This window comes from Symsagittifera roscoffensis, chromosome 7 (genome assembly GCF_963678635.1).
Source record: "Symsagittifera roscoffensis chromosome 7, txSymRosc1.1, whole genome shotgun sequence".
NCBI classification, from domain to species: Eukaryota; Metazoa; Xenacoelomorpha; order Acoela; family Convolutidae; genus Symsagittifera; species Symsagittifera roscoffensis.
Genome location: NC_087068.1, coordinates 24,823,395 through 24,836,204, shown reverse-complemented (window position 1 = coordinate 24,836,204; position 12,810 = coordinate 24,823,395). Strand labels below are relative to the sequence as shown.

The 12,810-nt window shown below is 40.7% G+C and overlaps 2 protein-coding genes across 3 annotated transcripts in view; both read right to left on the bottom strand.

Annotated features, from left to right (window-relative positions):
* Positions 1–12,810, bottom strand: part of LOC134851365 (small ribosomal subunit protein eS8-like) — a 478,345-nt gene that overhangs the window by 269,757 nt on the left and 195,778 nt on the right. The gene's annotated exons all lie outside the window — the stretch shown is intronic.
* On the bottom strand, positions 5,622–11,271 carry LOC134851962 (serine/threonine-protein kinase 32A-like). Its single transcript, XM_063868237.1, has 8 exons — positions 11,190–11,271; positions 10,257–10,436; positions 8,633–9,223; positions 8,129–8,243; positions 7,754–7,839; positions 7,009–7,181; positions 6,039–6,320; positions 5,622–5,669 (listed from the first exon to the last, which is right to left on the bottom strand). The coding sequence occupies exons 1-8, from the start codon at positions 11,269–11,271 to the stop codon at positions 5,622–5,624; spliced, it is 1,557 nt and encodes a 518-aa protein (XP_063724307.1).

Here is a 12,810-nt window from a genome sequence, read left to right as displayed (position 1 = left end):
TTCGGTTATGACAACTGAAACAAGTTTAGTATACTCTGATTTAAAATATGCAATATAACCACTGCTCTGAAAACTAACCCACTTTTACTAAATTTTTTGCTAGTTAAAAAGTCGAATTTTGTCTAAAAAAAAATACTATAAATTGTTTTATTTAATATGTGGTTTTCCCATCGTTTGAACGAAGAAAAACAACCTCAAAAATTTATATTCCCTAATTTCTCCGATTGTTGAAACAAAAAAGTCTTCAAAACAGAAACCAAAGCAAGCAAATAAATGACTTTAGTTTGTTTCAATTCCAAAAATCAATAGCTGTTTTACTGTTGTAATTACTGTTTTACGTGCTGTAACGGCTAAACACTCGATGTTACGATATAAAGTATGAAAAACAAATAAATTATTTTTAAGATTCAGCGTTAGAGCAACTAGAATTAAGGGCTGGGAATAGAGATTGAGATAAAACCTGAAGTTTGAACTGAGGATTGAGAAAAAGTAGGGATTTTTGAAAAATGGATTGAGAAAATGAAGATAGAGACATGATAAACTAAGCATCACAAAAGTACCAAATAAAAAATTGCTGAATGAATAAAAAGTTTGTGATCACTAGTTGACCTTGTCTGAGTTAAGTCAGTTATGACTATTTTAATCAGTTTGACCTCTAAACTGATTCGCGTCGATTAATATGTCTGATCTTGTGATTGTCTGACCTCAATAACCTCACTTAGGCTCAATTGGCTTTGACATATGTCAGACTGCAACACATCAAGATTCGACGATGTTGTTTCACCTTAGCCTTAACGATATCAAAAGGGCAATACTGAAGTTTAACTGTCTCATCTTCCACTCTTTCTCGAACAAAAAGTTATTTTACATCGATGCGCTTCGTTCGCTTCTGCATCACAGGAGTCTTGCATATCTTGATGCAGCTGTGCTGTTGTCCTCCTTGATGACTGTTGGTCCGTCATTCACCACTCCCATCTCATCGAGAAAAAGATCACTGAGTTAGAGCCTTTTGAACCGCTACCGCCTTTGCTTAGTAGTCAGCCTCACTGGTAGATATGGCTGCAGTTGGTTGCTTCTTGGTGCTCAATCTAATTGCTGCCCATGCCCTCTGCAAAACAAAGCTGAAAGCTGTAGCCAGTAGTTGATCTTCTGTCAGCCAGAACTGTGGAGTTTCGGATCCATAGAGCCTTGCACCATCAGCGTCCTTGGTGTGGCACAGCTCCAGATCTTAGGTAACAAAATCTTTGCAGCCACCCTGTGCACTTTTCCAGATTCTGAAGAAAACTGGAGAGTTGCGTCACAGTAGCTAGGATATCACGGCTGTATCACAGTAGCTAAGATATCACGGCTTATCTACGAATAATAATGAGCCCACAAAACCTCTGTAGTCTTCAGCTTTCATGGACACCGCCTGTACAAGCAATCGTCGATTCACCGTTAGTATCAGGAGCCAGGACAAAACGTCTATGTCATCCATCTTGAATCGTTCGGATAACCGCCCCTCATCTTACCCTTTTCATCTTGACGTCTTCACCCAAAGATGAAGTCATCTACCCAAACCATCCCATTAATCATTGCTCTCCTCAATGTGAAAAAAAAATTTCGTTTCTGCTTCCCGTGAACCCTTTATCAAGTAGGAAAGTAATCAACGTCAGGTACTAGTCTCTTGCTCTGCGCTGATAAAAATTTCGTTGTAGGAAACACACTTGGCTTTGATAGCTTCTGAACCCAGTTGGCTGCTCTGTTGGGACTGTCTCTATTACAGGAGAGTTGACTAAGGCTGACTTATTCATCTATCTATCAGATGAACTTGCTTTTCCTGACCATTGGATCCAGTTTCTACCTGTGTGTCGATCAGATAGTACGCCAGTTAACCGAGCACACGCAATTAGCTCAGTTTGATGATTTTCAATTGTGCATCTCTGTTGATCAAAAACGCTTCTCATTTCCGAATGTGGGACACAACTTTCGAACTCTCACAGTTGTCGACATTGCTCGCACTCAGAACATCACTGAAGAAAGAAAGGCATGCCGCGCTGCTTAAGAGATAGCTGTCCTCCATGGGGTGTCAGCAGATACCTAGCCACCGCCGAGCTACACTCATCAAGTTCACACTCATCAAGTTCACACCGGAACCAAGATCATGAAAAGTTTTCTTTGTTCCGGTTTTAGAGGTCGAAGCAAATGTCTTATTGAATTAAAGTCTTTCCATTCGCATGAACCCCTTCACTACATGTCGAGCTAGGAACCGCCCTGCTTGTTCTATCGCATCTCTCGTCACAGCAAGAACACATCGTCCAGGAACAGCTTTCGAGATTTTGGTTCATCAACAGTTGTCCATGTTACCATGGCTTCTAGAGTCTTGACTTCTAAGACAATGGCTGCCAGCCGCATCTCCTTTTCGGGCTCCGGCACTGCTTCTGAATAGCCCCTTGGCTCTTGGATTCCACTCGCTGAAACATGGATATAGGGCAGTCCGTATCAAATGGATGGGTTCCTCGTCCTAATGGACCTCTGCACGGGATGCTCAATAGAGTGTGTATCTACTGCTTCATCCTCGTCTTGATCATCGTCAGTAGCCCCATTCAATCTGCAGTATCACCCTCAGTTTCCGTTCTTGTTGCTTAGCTGGTTGTCTGAATGCTTGGTTGCTCAATAAAAATTTGTACCTCAATTGATAGCTCCAGGGTTTGCATTAGCTCACTGTGAAGCTTGAAGTCATATGCAATGATGATTTCATTAAAAAACACGCTTCCTGCTTGCACAACTTGTCCTGTCTCCATCAAAAATAGGCATTGATCTCCTCATCCTAGCCGATGAACTTGCTTTTCCTGACCATTGGATCCAGTTTCTGCCTGTGTGTCGATCAGATAGTACGCCAGTTAACCGAGCACACGCAAAAAACTCAGTTTGATAATTTTCAATTGTGCATCTCCGTTGATCAAAAACGCTTCTCATTTCTGAATATGGGACACAATTTTCGAACTCTCACAGCTGTCGACATTGCTCACACTCAGAACATCTTCGATAGTTTTGCTTCGGCCAGCAGACATTCAGTCCTTGCGGTGATCAGTCTGTTGCAGCGCTTTACTACACCTTTCTGTTGGGGAGTGATGGGCTCCTTGAAAATTTTCTTCACCTGGGATTCTTTTCAAAATCTCCTGATTACATTTGACGAATCCTCACCTCTATTGTCAGTTAACAGGCACTCCGGTGCTTTTTGTTGAAACTGTTGAAGCCACAAACTCTTGAAACTTCAGTAAGGAATCACTCTTATTCCCCAGGTACTTGACCACACCTAGCCGACTGAATTCGTCGATGAAGCTCAAGGTATAGCGAGCACCAAAAAGGCTCAGTACTTCAAAGGATCCCCTGATGTCACTGAATAGCTGTTGCCCCTGCTTGGAAGCTGTAAACACATCGCAGAACCCTAGAGCGTCTACATTGTTAAGCGATGAAAAGTCCTGCTGGTTGAGGTGCCCCAGTCGTCGGTGCCACAACATTGTATAACTGGTTTCCCCCTTTGCTTATGTCACTGGATCCTACTGAACTTTCACTGAAAAAACAAAGGCATACCGCGCTGCTTAAGAGGTAGCTGTCCTCCATGGGGTGTCAGCAGATACCTAGCCACCGCCGAGCTACACTCATCAAGTTCACATTGCAGCTCGGCACAAACAGTACGTTGTGAAAAATGTTCCTCCTCACAGTGTTGTGGCAGTTCCTGATCTCCATTTCCACTTATCCTTTGCCCTCAACACTTAACAGTGTTCTGTTGAGGTTCTCCACTATTGTTCCATTGTTTCAGCTCTCAAAGCTTAAAAAAAGCACTGTTGAGCATTACAAGATCAATGCATCCCGCCCGAATTCACAATGAGGTCGTCGTCCTTATTGAAAATTTCGCACAGCAAAAGAAGAACCCTGTCCTCCCCTGCTTACACTACTTGGCAAAATGTCCAGGTTGCCCGCACTTGAGGCACCCTTGCTTTTTTTCACTCGGCCCACTTGCTTCGATCAACCCGCTGGTTCGAGCATTAAATTTTCCACGATAACTTCTGGTTTAACAGTTTTTCACTATATGAACCTACTGGCATAACACCTAGCAGCCACTACTTGACACTTTTTTCTTCTTTCTTGCAGCTTGAATGGCTATGTGACCACGTCTAGTCCATCCACATGCAGCTTTGCTCGATTCATTCTAGCTCCTCAGTCTCGTTCTCAGCTCCGCAAAGTTTTCGGCTGGTTGCAAGCTCCCCTGCACCAAAAAATGCTCATAGCTGTCAGGCAGCCCATTAACCACCAGATCTTTGAATAGTTTTCCTTCCGTGATTCCTACTCCAGCTTCGCTCAACCGCCTCATCAGCTCTTGGCTGCAAACTAAGCAATCGTCGGGATCCTTCTCTGATCCTCGCAAGCTAGCCTACTAGACGGACCATGATCGGCCTCTTTACGCTGCAGAATTTCTCTTGAAGCAGCTTCCAGGCCTTAGTGCCATTGCCATAACCATTTGTTCCCACACAGTCGATCTTTGTCATCCAGACCCCCATACGCCTATAAAATTATGCAAGCAAACTTTTTTTGTAGTTAACGTAATTCTGGAACCCCGATAATTGGATAATTCTTCCGTTTTCAGAAATAAATTTCTTCAAATACGCTAAAAAAAGCTGTTTTTGAAAAGTATTGTATGCCCTGCTCAAGGCACAATTATTTGAAACTTCAAAATCATAAAATTAGCTTATTTGAAAGTGTTTGCCAAAAAGTAGAAATCGGCTACTTTCATTAATTTGTATATGATCTACTTTCAGGTCGTTTCAATGGGTTGTGCATGCAAGAACGTCCAACTTTTGGTGAATCTAGCTTTGAGTCTTTATCAATTGAGGTCGGTAAGGTCTTTATCAATTGTGGTCGGTAAAGAACACAACCCACAAATTGAGAAGAATTTAAAGTGATAACGGGGAGGTTTCAGATAATTTAAACGCGTTTTCTCAATCACTCCAATTTCGGCGCCAAAATGTCTGCACCTGCAAATCAAACAATTATCTTGACGCCAAAACAACCAAATTGCAAATTTTCCAATTCGTTGAGGATTTTTGTTATAAGTGTATCATTTTTTTCTATTCTTTTTTGAGTATAAAATGAATGAGATCCCATTCTTTAAAAGCTCAAAATAGAATGGCAGAAAGATGCTACAATTTCAAGAATATCGAAATCTGTTCTAGTAATCATTCGCTGCCTCCTCTAAGTCAATCTGAGTTCGTAATTATGAGAAGAGCTGGTGCAATGAAATTAATGTTTTTTCTTTGTTTTCTTTTCCTGTCCCTTTGTTGTTTCAGCTTGGCTAGAAATGACTAGGTCTTATTCGACTTCAAACTCATCATCTTATCCAGAGGCGCAGCGCCAGGTCCATCCAAGTTCAAAGCCGGCTCCGGTGGTGGCGTTCCCCCCGACGCTTTCGGCCCTCCTAACTCTTCGGTCGGTGGCAATGGGCTCGGATTCAGAGTTGGAGCCAGAGGTGCAGCGGCCAAGTCTTGTTTGAGCATCTCGTTGTCGATTAATTGCACGTCTACTTTCCAGTCTTTCATTCGGTCGAAGTTGAGGTACTTTGCAAACATTTGGTTGTCGGCTTAGGCGTCAAAGCTCTTCCTCTCTTCCATTTCTTTCAGTCGCTTTTTCTGTACATGGATCGATTTAAAATTTAAATATGGACCTAGTTTTTTGAACTATTCATTGAAAATTTTGAATTCACAAGCTCTGGCGTGGATGTGGATTCGATTTTAAAAAATATTGGTGCTTCTGCGAACATTTTAAAATTTTCAAGCCATTTTACTTTATTTTTTCCAGTTTTTAAGAGAGCAAGTTGATATTCACGCAAATCTAAACAAAAAGTTTCAAGCGTTTCAAAAATAGCCGACGAAATTTAAATACAACTTTTTCAGCAGTTTCAAATTATTACATGTTATCATCTTTGGATTTCTTCTTTGGATTCTTTCTCGTTTAAGCTCAGTGTTCAATTGAGTTGCAACCCGAAAAAAATGAGCTACTTTAACAAAGTAATAAATCGATCCCTTTTTATGCAAGGGTTCCGCCTCCAAAATCATCTCTTCAAGTTCGAAAGTAGCGTTGCAATTAATATTCTTATCCGATGGAACGAAACTCGGCCTTACAAGTTTGTTCAGCACTTCTTCTTTCTTCATACCCCCGAAGAACTTCATTCTGTTCAGTTCGTCGCAGCTGCTCACTCTGTGTTTCGGGTTAACATCCAGCATGGACCTCAGCACTTCCACGAAATTGGGGTCCCAGTCAGGGGGGTCGTGAAAACATCCCTCGCATTGACAGAAAATGTTTTATTGAGGTTTAAGGGTGCAATTTTTTCCTTGAAACTCTGTAAATGCCTGGGGAAAAAGTTATTCGGTTTCAATTTTCAATTCTTACTGAGTATTTTTTTTGAAAAAAAACGTAGTTTTTTGTGCAAAGTTTTGATTGATAAAAATGTGTTATTTATTTTGAACCATTTTGATAGTAAAAAGTCCACTACTGGAAGATGGTATGTAATTCATCAAATCAATAAAATATTTTAGTTTTCTATTACATTTGGTTAAAAAACTCAGCCTAATAGCTCGCAGCGGATATTTTACTGGTCCATTTGACATCTGTGGTTTTAATGAAGCGATAACAATCAGATAGTTGCACGTTGTTTGGGATCTCGTATGGCAGTCGGCGTCTAAATCAGGGCATCACTTTTCCCTCAAATCCCTATCTGGTTATATAATATATTCAGTAACAACTCAGAAACTTTTCAAGGTACATACTAATTACGCTTGCGGAATATTTTCAGTTATTTTAATCCGACATGACGATTTGAAAAAATATTTCGATACAATCATTTTTCAATTTCGTGGCGCAACGGCGGCTTCACGAAATGACGCTTGTATATTGTGTGTTTTTTCCTCGTGTATAAGTTAAGGTGAGTAAAGGGGTGGGGGAATGGAGGGGGAAAAGTGGAAAAAGTGCCTGAATGTCTCGTAGAGGGTGACGCCTGTGGACCACCAGTCCACTTCGAACGAGTAGCTCTTCGACTTCCGAGTGGCCGTCTCTAGTAACTCGGGTGCCATGTAGTGCTTCGTCCCCAATCACAGCAGTTGTGCACACTTTTACCAATTTGCCTTTTTCCTTATGGCAGAGAACTAAGATCAATCTTATTTATAATAGTTTTCAATGAAAGGTTTGCCCAAAAACAGAAATTATCAATTTTATAGGCTTTTCATTTTTCATTGCTTTATCATTTTTGACTAACAAATTATGATGAGTTCGCGTTATTACATATTGATAGATTAATACTTTGACTTAGATATTTAAACAAATTTTTTTCCAGTCATGTTCTCGCATAAATCATAGACACCCAAAAATCATAAATGACTATAAGTTTTTGTATTTCTAATTGGTTGCGAGCTTCAACGATGAAAAATAGCTCATATCTCATATATCAATTTTTTCCTTGAAACTCTGTAAATGCCTGGGGAAAAAGTTATTCGGTTTCAATTTTCAATTCTTACTGAGTATTTTTTTTGAAAAAAAACGTAGTTTTTTGTGCAAAGTTTTGATTGATAAAAATGTGTTATTTATTTTGAACCATTTTGATAGTAAAAAGTCCACTACTGGAAGATGGTATGTAATTCATCAAATCAATAAAATATTTTAGTTTTCTATTACATTTGGTTAAAAAACTCAGCCTAATAGCTCGAAGCGGATATTTTACTGGTCCATTTGACATCTGTGGTTTTAATGAAGCGATAACAATCAGATAGTTGCACGTTGTTTGGGATCTCGTATGGCAGTCGGCGTCTAAATCAGGGCATCACTTTTCCCTCAAATCCCTATCTGGTTATATAATATATTCAGTAACAACTCAGAAACTTTTCAAGGTACATACTAATTACGCTTGCGGAATATTTTCAGTTATTTTAATCCGACATGACGATTTGAAAAAATATTTCGATACAATCATTTTTCAATTTCGTGGCGCAACGGCGGCTTCACGAAATGACGCTTGTATATTGTGTGTTTTTTCCTCGTGTATAAGTTAAGGTGAGTAAAGGGGTGGGGGAATGGAGGGGGAAAAGTGGAAAAGTGCCTGAATGTCTCGTAGAGGGTGACGCCTGTGGACCACCAGTCCACTTCGAACGAGTAGCTCTTCGACTTCCGAGTGGCCGTCTCTAGTAACTCGGGTGCCATGTAGTGCTTCGTCCCTAATCACAGCAGTTGTGCACACTTTTACCAATTTGCCTTTTTCCTTATGGCAGAGAACTAAGATCAATCTTATTTATAATAGTTTTCAATGAAAGGTTTGCCCAAAAATAGAAATTATCAATTTTATGGGCTTTTCATTTTTCATTGCTTTATCATTTTTGACTAACAAATTATGATGAGTTCGCGTTATTACATATTGATAGATTAATACTTTGACTTAGATATTTAAACAAATTTTTTTCCAGTCATGTTCTCGCATAAATCATAGACACCCAAAAATCATAAATGACTATAAGTTTTTGTATTTCTAATTGGTTGCGAGCTTCAACGATGAAAAATAGCTCATATATCATCTGCAAATGGTTGTAAACTAGAAAAGAACTCGTGCCTGCTAAATTTGTAAGTCGTTTCTCCGAAGTGCAAATAGCTGCCACATTGAAGTCTGTCAGCGCCAGATGTCCGTTTTCGTCCAGAAGAATATTATCTGGCTTAATATCTCGATGAACCACCCCTTTTGATTTCAAATAATCCAACGCGAGACCAATTTCCAACGCGTAAATTTTCAACGTATGTTTGTCAAAAACAGTCGATTTTGAGTCAATATGAAATCTTAAATCACCACCTCGGAACAGCTCACTGACCATAAACATGTCTTCTTGGTCTTGAAATGTGTACCATAAATTGCATAAGAAAGTATGAGTTAACGCCATAAGAATCTGTTGTTCTTTTAACACATACTCAACCGCTTTATTTTGCAGACAAGCTTTTTTGTTCGTGTATTTCATGGCGTAAAATTTGTCCGTATCGATTTTCTTCACGATACAGACTTTTCCGAATGCGCCCCTTCCGATTGATTGGAGGATTTGGAAGTGGGAGAGATCGACCTCCTCCGGAAGTTCCGGGGCACTTTTTTCTTTCTTCGTGCAGAGGCCGCCCATCCATAAACGTAGTTTTACACCCGGTGTTTCGGTTATGACAACTGAAACAAGTTTAGTATACTCTGATTTAAAATATGCAATATAACCACTGCTCTGAAAACTAACCCACTTTTACTAAATTTTTTGCTAGTTAAAAAGTCGAATTTTGTCTAAAAAAAAATACTATAAATTGTTTTATTTAATATGTGGTTTTCCCATCGTTTGAACGAAGAAAAACAACCTCAAAAATTTATATTCCCTAATTTCTCCGATTGTTGAAACAAAAAAGTCTTCAAAACAGAAACCAAAGCAAGCAAATAAATGACTTTAGTTTGTTTCAATTCCAAAAATCAATAGCTGTTTTACTGTTGTAATTACTGTTTTACGTGCTGTAACGGCTAAACATTCGATGTTACGATATAAAGTATGAAAAACAAATAAATTATTTTTAAGATTCAGGGTTAGAGCAACTAGAATTAAGGGCTGGGAATAGAGATTGAGATAAAACCTGAAGTTTGAACTGAGGATTGAGAAAAAGTAGGGATTTTTGAAAAATGGATTGAGAAAATGAAGATAGAGACATGATAAACTAAGCATCACAAAAGTACCAAATAAAAAATTGCTGAATGAATAAAAAGTTTGTGATCACTAGTTGACCTTGTCTGAGTTAAGTCAGTTATGACTATTTTAATCAGTTTGACCTCTAAACTGATTCGCGTCGATTAATATGTCTGATCTTGTGATTGTCTGACCTCAATAACCTCACTTAGGCTCAATTGGCTTTGACATATGTCAGACTGCAACACATCAAGATTCGACGATGTTGTTTCACCTTAGCCTTAACGATATCAAAAGGGCAATACTGAAGTTTAACTGTCTCATCTTCCACTCTTTCTCGAACAAAAAGTTATTTTACATCGATGCGCTTCGTTCGCTTCTGCATCACAGGAGTCTTGCATATCTTGATGCAGCTGTGCTGTTGTCCTCCTTGATGACTGTTGGTCCGTCATTCACCACTCCCATCTCATCGAGAAAAAGATCACTGAGTTAGAGCCTTTTGAACCGCTACCGCCTTTGCTTAGTAGTCAGCCTCACTGGTAGATATGGCTGCAGTTGGTTGCTTCTTGGTGCTCAATCTAATTGCTGCCCATGCCCTCTGCAAAACAAAGCTGAAAGCTGTAGCCAGTAGTTGATCTTCTGTCAGCCAGAACTGTGGAGTTTCGGATCCATAGAGCCTTGCACCATCAGCGTCCTTGGTGTGGCACAGCTCCAGATCTTAGGTAACAAAATCTTTGCAGCCACCCTGTGCACTTTTCCAGATTCTCAAGAAAACTGGAGAGTTGCGTCACAGTAGCTAGGATATCACGGCTGTATCACAGTAGCTAAGATATCACGGCTTATCTACGAATAATAAGGAGCCCACAAAACCTCTGTAGTCTTCAGCTTTCATGGACACCGCCTGTACAAGCAATCGTCGATTCACCGTTAGTATCAGGAGCCAGGACAAAACGTCTATGTCATCCCACTTGAATCGTTCGGATAACCGCCCCTCATCTTACCCTTTTCATCGTGACGTCTTCACCCAAAGATGAAGTCATCTACCCAAACCATCCCATTAATCATTGCTCTCCTCAACGTGAAAAAAAAATTTCGTTTCTGCTTCCCGTGAACCCTTTATCAAGTAGGAAAGTAATCAACGTCAGGTACTAGTCTCTTGCTCTGCGCTGATAAAAATTTCGTTGTAGGAAACACACTTGGCTTTGATAGCTGCTGAACCCAGTTGGCTGCTCCGTTGGGACTGTCTCTATTACAGGAGAGTTGACTAAGGCTGACTTATTCATCTATCTATCAGATGAACTTGCTTTTCCTGACCATTGGATCCAGTTTCTACCTGTGTGTCGATCAGATAGTACGCCAGTTAACCGAGCACACGCAATTAGCTCAGTTTGATGATTTTCAATTGTGCATCTCTGTTGATCAAAAACGCTTCTCATTTCCGAATGTGGGACACAACTTTCGAACTCTCACAGTTGTCGACATTGCTCGCACTCAGAACATCACTGAAGAAAGAAAGGCATGCCGCGCTGCTTAAGAGATAGCTGTCCTCCATGGGGTGTCAGCAGATACCTAGCCACCGCCGAGCTACACTCATCAAGTTCACACTCATCAAGTTCACACCGGAACCAAGATCATGAAAAGTTTTCTTTGTTCCGGTTTTAGAGGTCGAAGCAAATGTCTTATTGAATTAAAGTCTTTCCATTCGCATGAACCCCTTCACTACATGTCGAGCTAGGAACCGCCCTGCTTGTTCTATCGCATCTCTCGTCACAGCAAGAACACATCGTCCAGGAACAGCTTTCGAGATTTTGGTTCATCAACAGTTGTCCATGTTACCATGGCTTCTAGAGTCTTGACTTCTAAGACAATGGCTGCCAGCCGCATCTCCTTTTCGGGCTCCGGCACTGCTTCTGAATAGCCGCTTGGCTCTTGGATTCCACTCGCTGAAACATGGATATAGGGCAGTCCGTATCAAATGGATGGGTTCCTCGTCCTAATGGACCTCTGCACGGGATGCTCAATAGAGTGTGTATCTACTGCTTCATCCTCGTCTTGATCATCGTCAGTAGCCCCATTCAATCTGCAGTATCACCCTCAGTTTCCGTTCTTGTTGCTTAGCTGGTTGTCTGAATGCTTGGTTGCTCAATAAAAATTTGTACCTCAATTGATAGCTCCAGGGTTTGCATTAGCTCACTGTGAAGCTTGAAGTCAAATGCAATGATGATTTCATTAAAAAACCCGCTTCCTGCTTGCACAACTTGTCCTGTCTCCATCAAAAATAGGCATTGATCTCCTCATCCTAGCCGATGAACTTGCTTTTCCTGACCATTGGATCCAGTTTCTGCCTGTGTGTCGATCAGATAGTACGCCAGTTAACCGAGCACACGCAAAAAACTCAGTTTGATAATTTTCAAATGTGCATCTCCGTTGATCAAAAACGCTTCTCATTTCTGAATATGGGACACAATTTTCGAACTCTCACAGCTGTCGACATTGCTCACACTCAGAACATCTTCGATAGTTTTGCTTCGGCCAGCAGACATTCAGTCCTTGCGGTGATCAGTCTGTTGCAGCGCTTTACTACACCTTTCTGTTGGGGAGTGATGGGCTCCTTGAAAATTTTCTTCACCTGGGATTCTTTTCAAAATCTCCTGATTACATTTGACGAATCCTCACCTCTATTGTCAGTTAACAGGCACTCCGGTGCTTTTTGTTGAAACTGTTGAAGCCACAAACTCTTGAAACTTCAGTAAGGAATCACTCTTATTCCCCAGGTACTTGACCACACCTAGCCGACTGAATTCGTCGATGAAGCTCAAGGTATAGCGAGCACCAAAAAGGCTCAGTACTTCAAAGGATCCCCTGATGTCACTGAATAGCTGTTGCCCCTGCTTGGAAGCTGTAAACACATCGCAGAACCCTAGAGCGTCTACATTGTTAAGCGATGAAAAGTCCTGCTGGTTGAGGTGCCCCAGTCGTCGGTGCCACAACATTGTATAACTGGTTTCCCCCTTTGCTTATGTCACTGGATCCTACTGAACTTTCACTGAAAAAACAAAGGCATACCGCGCTGCTTAAGAGGTAGCTGTCC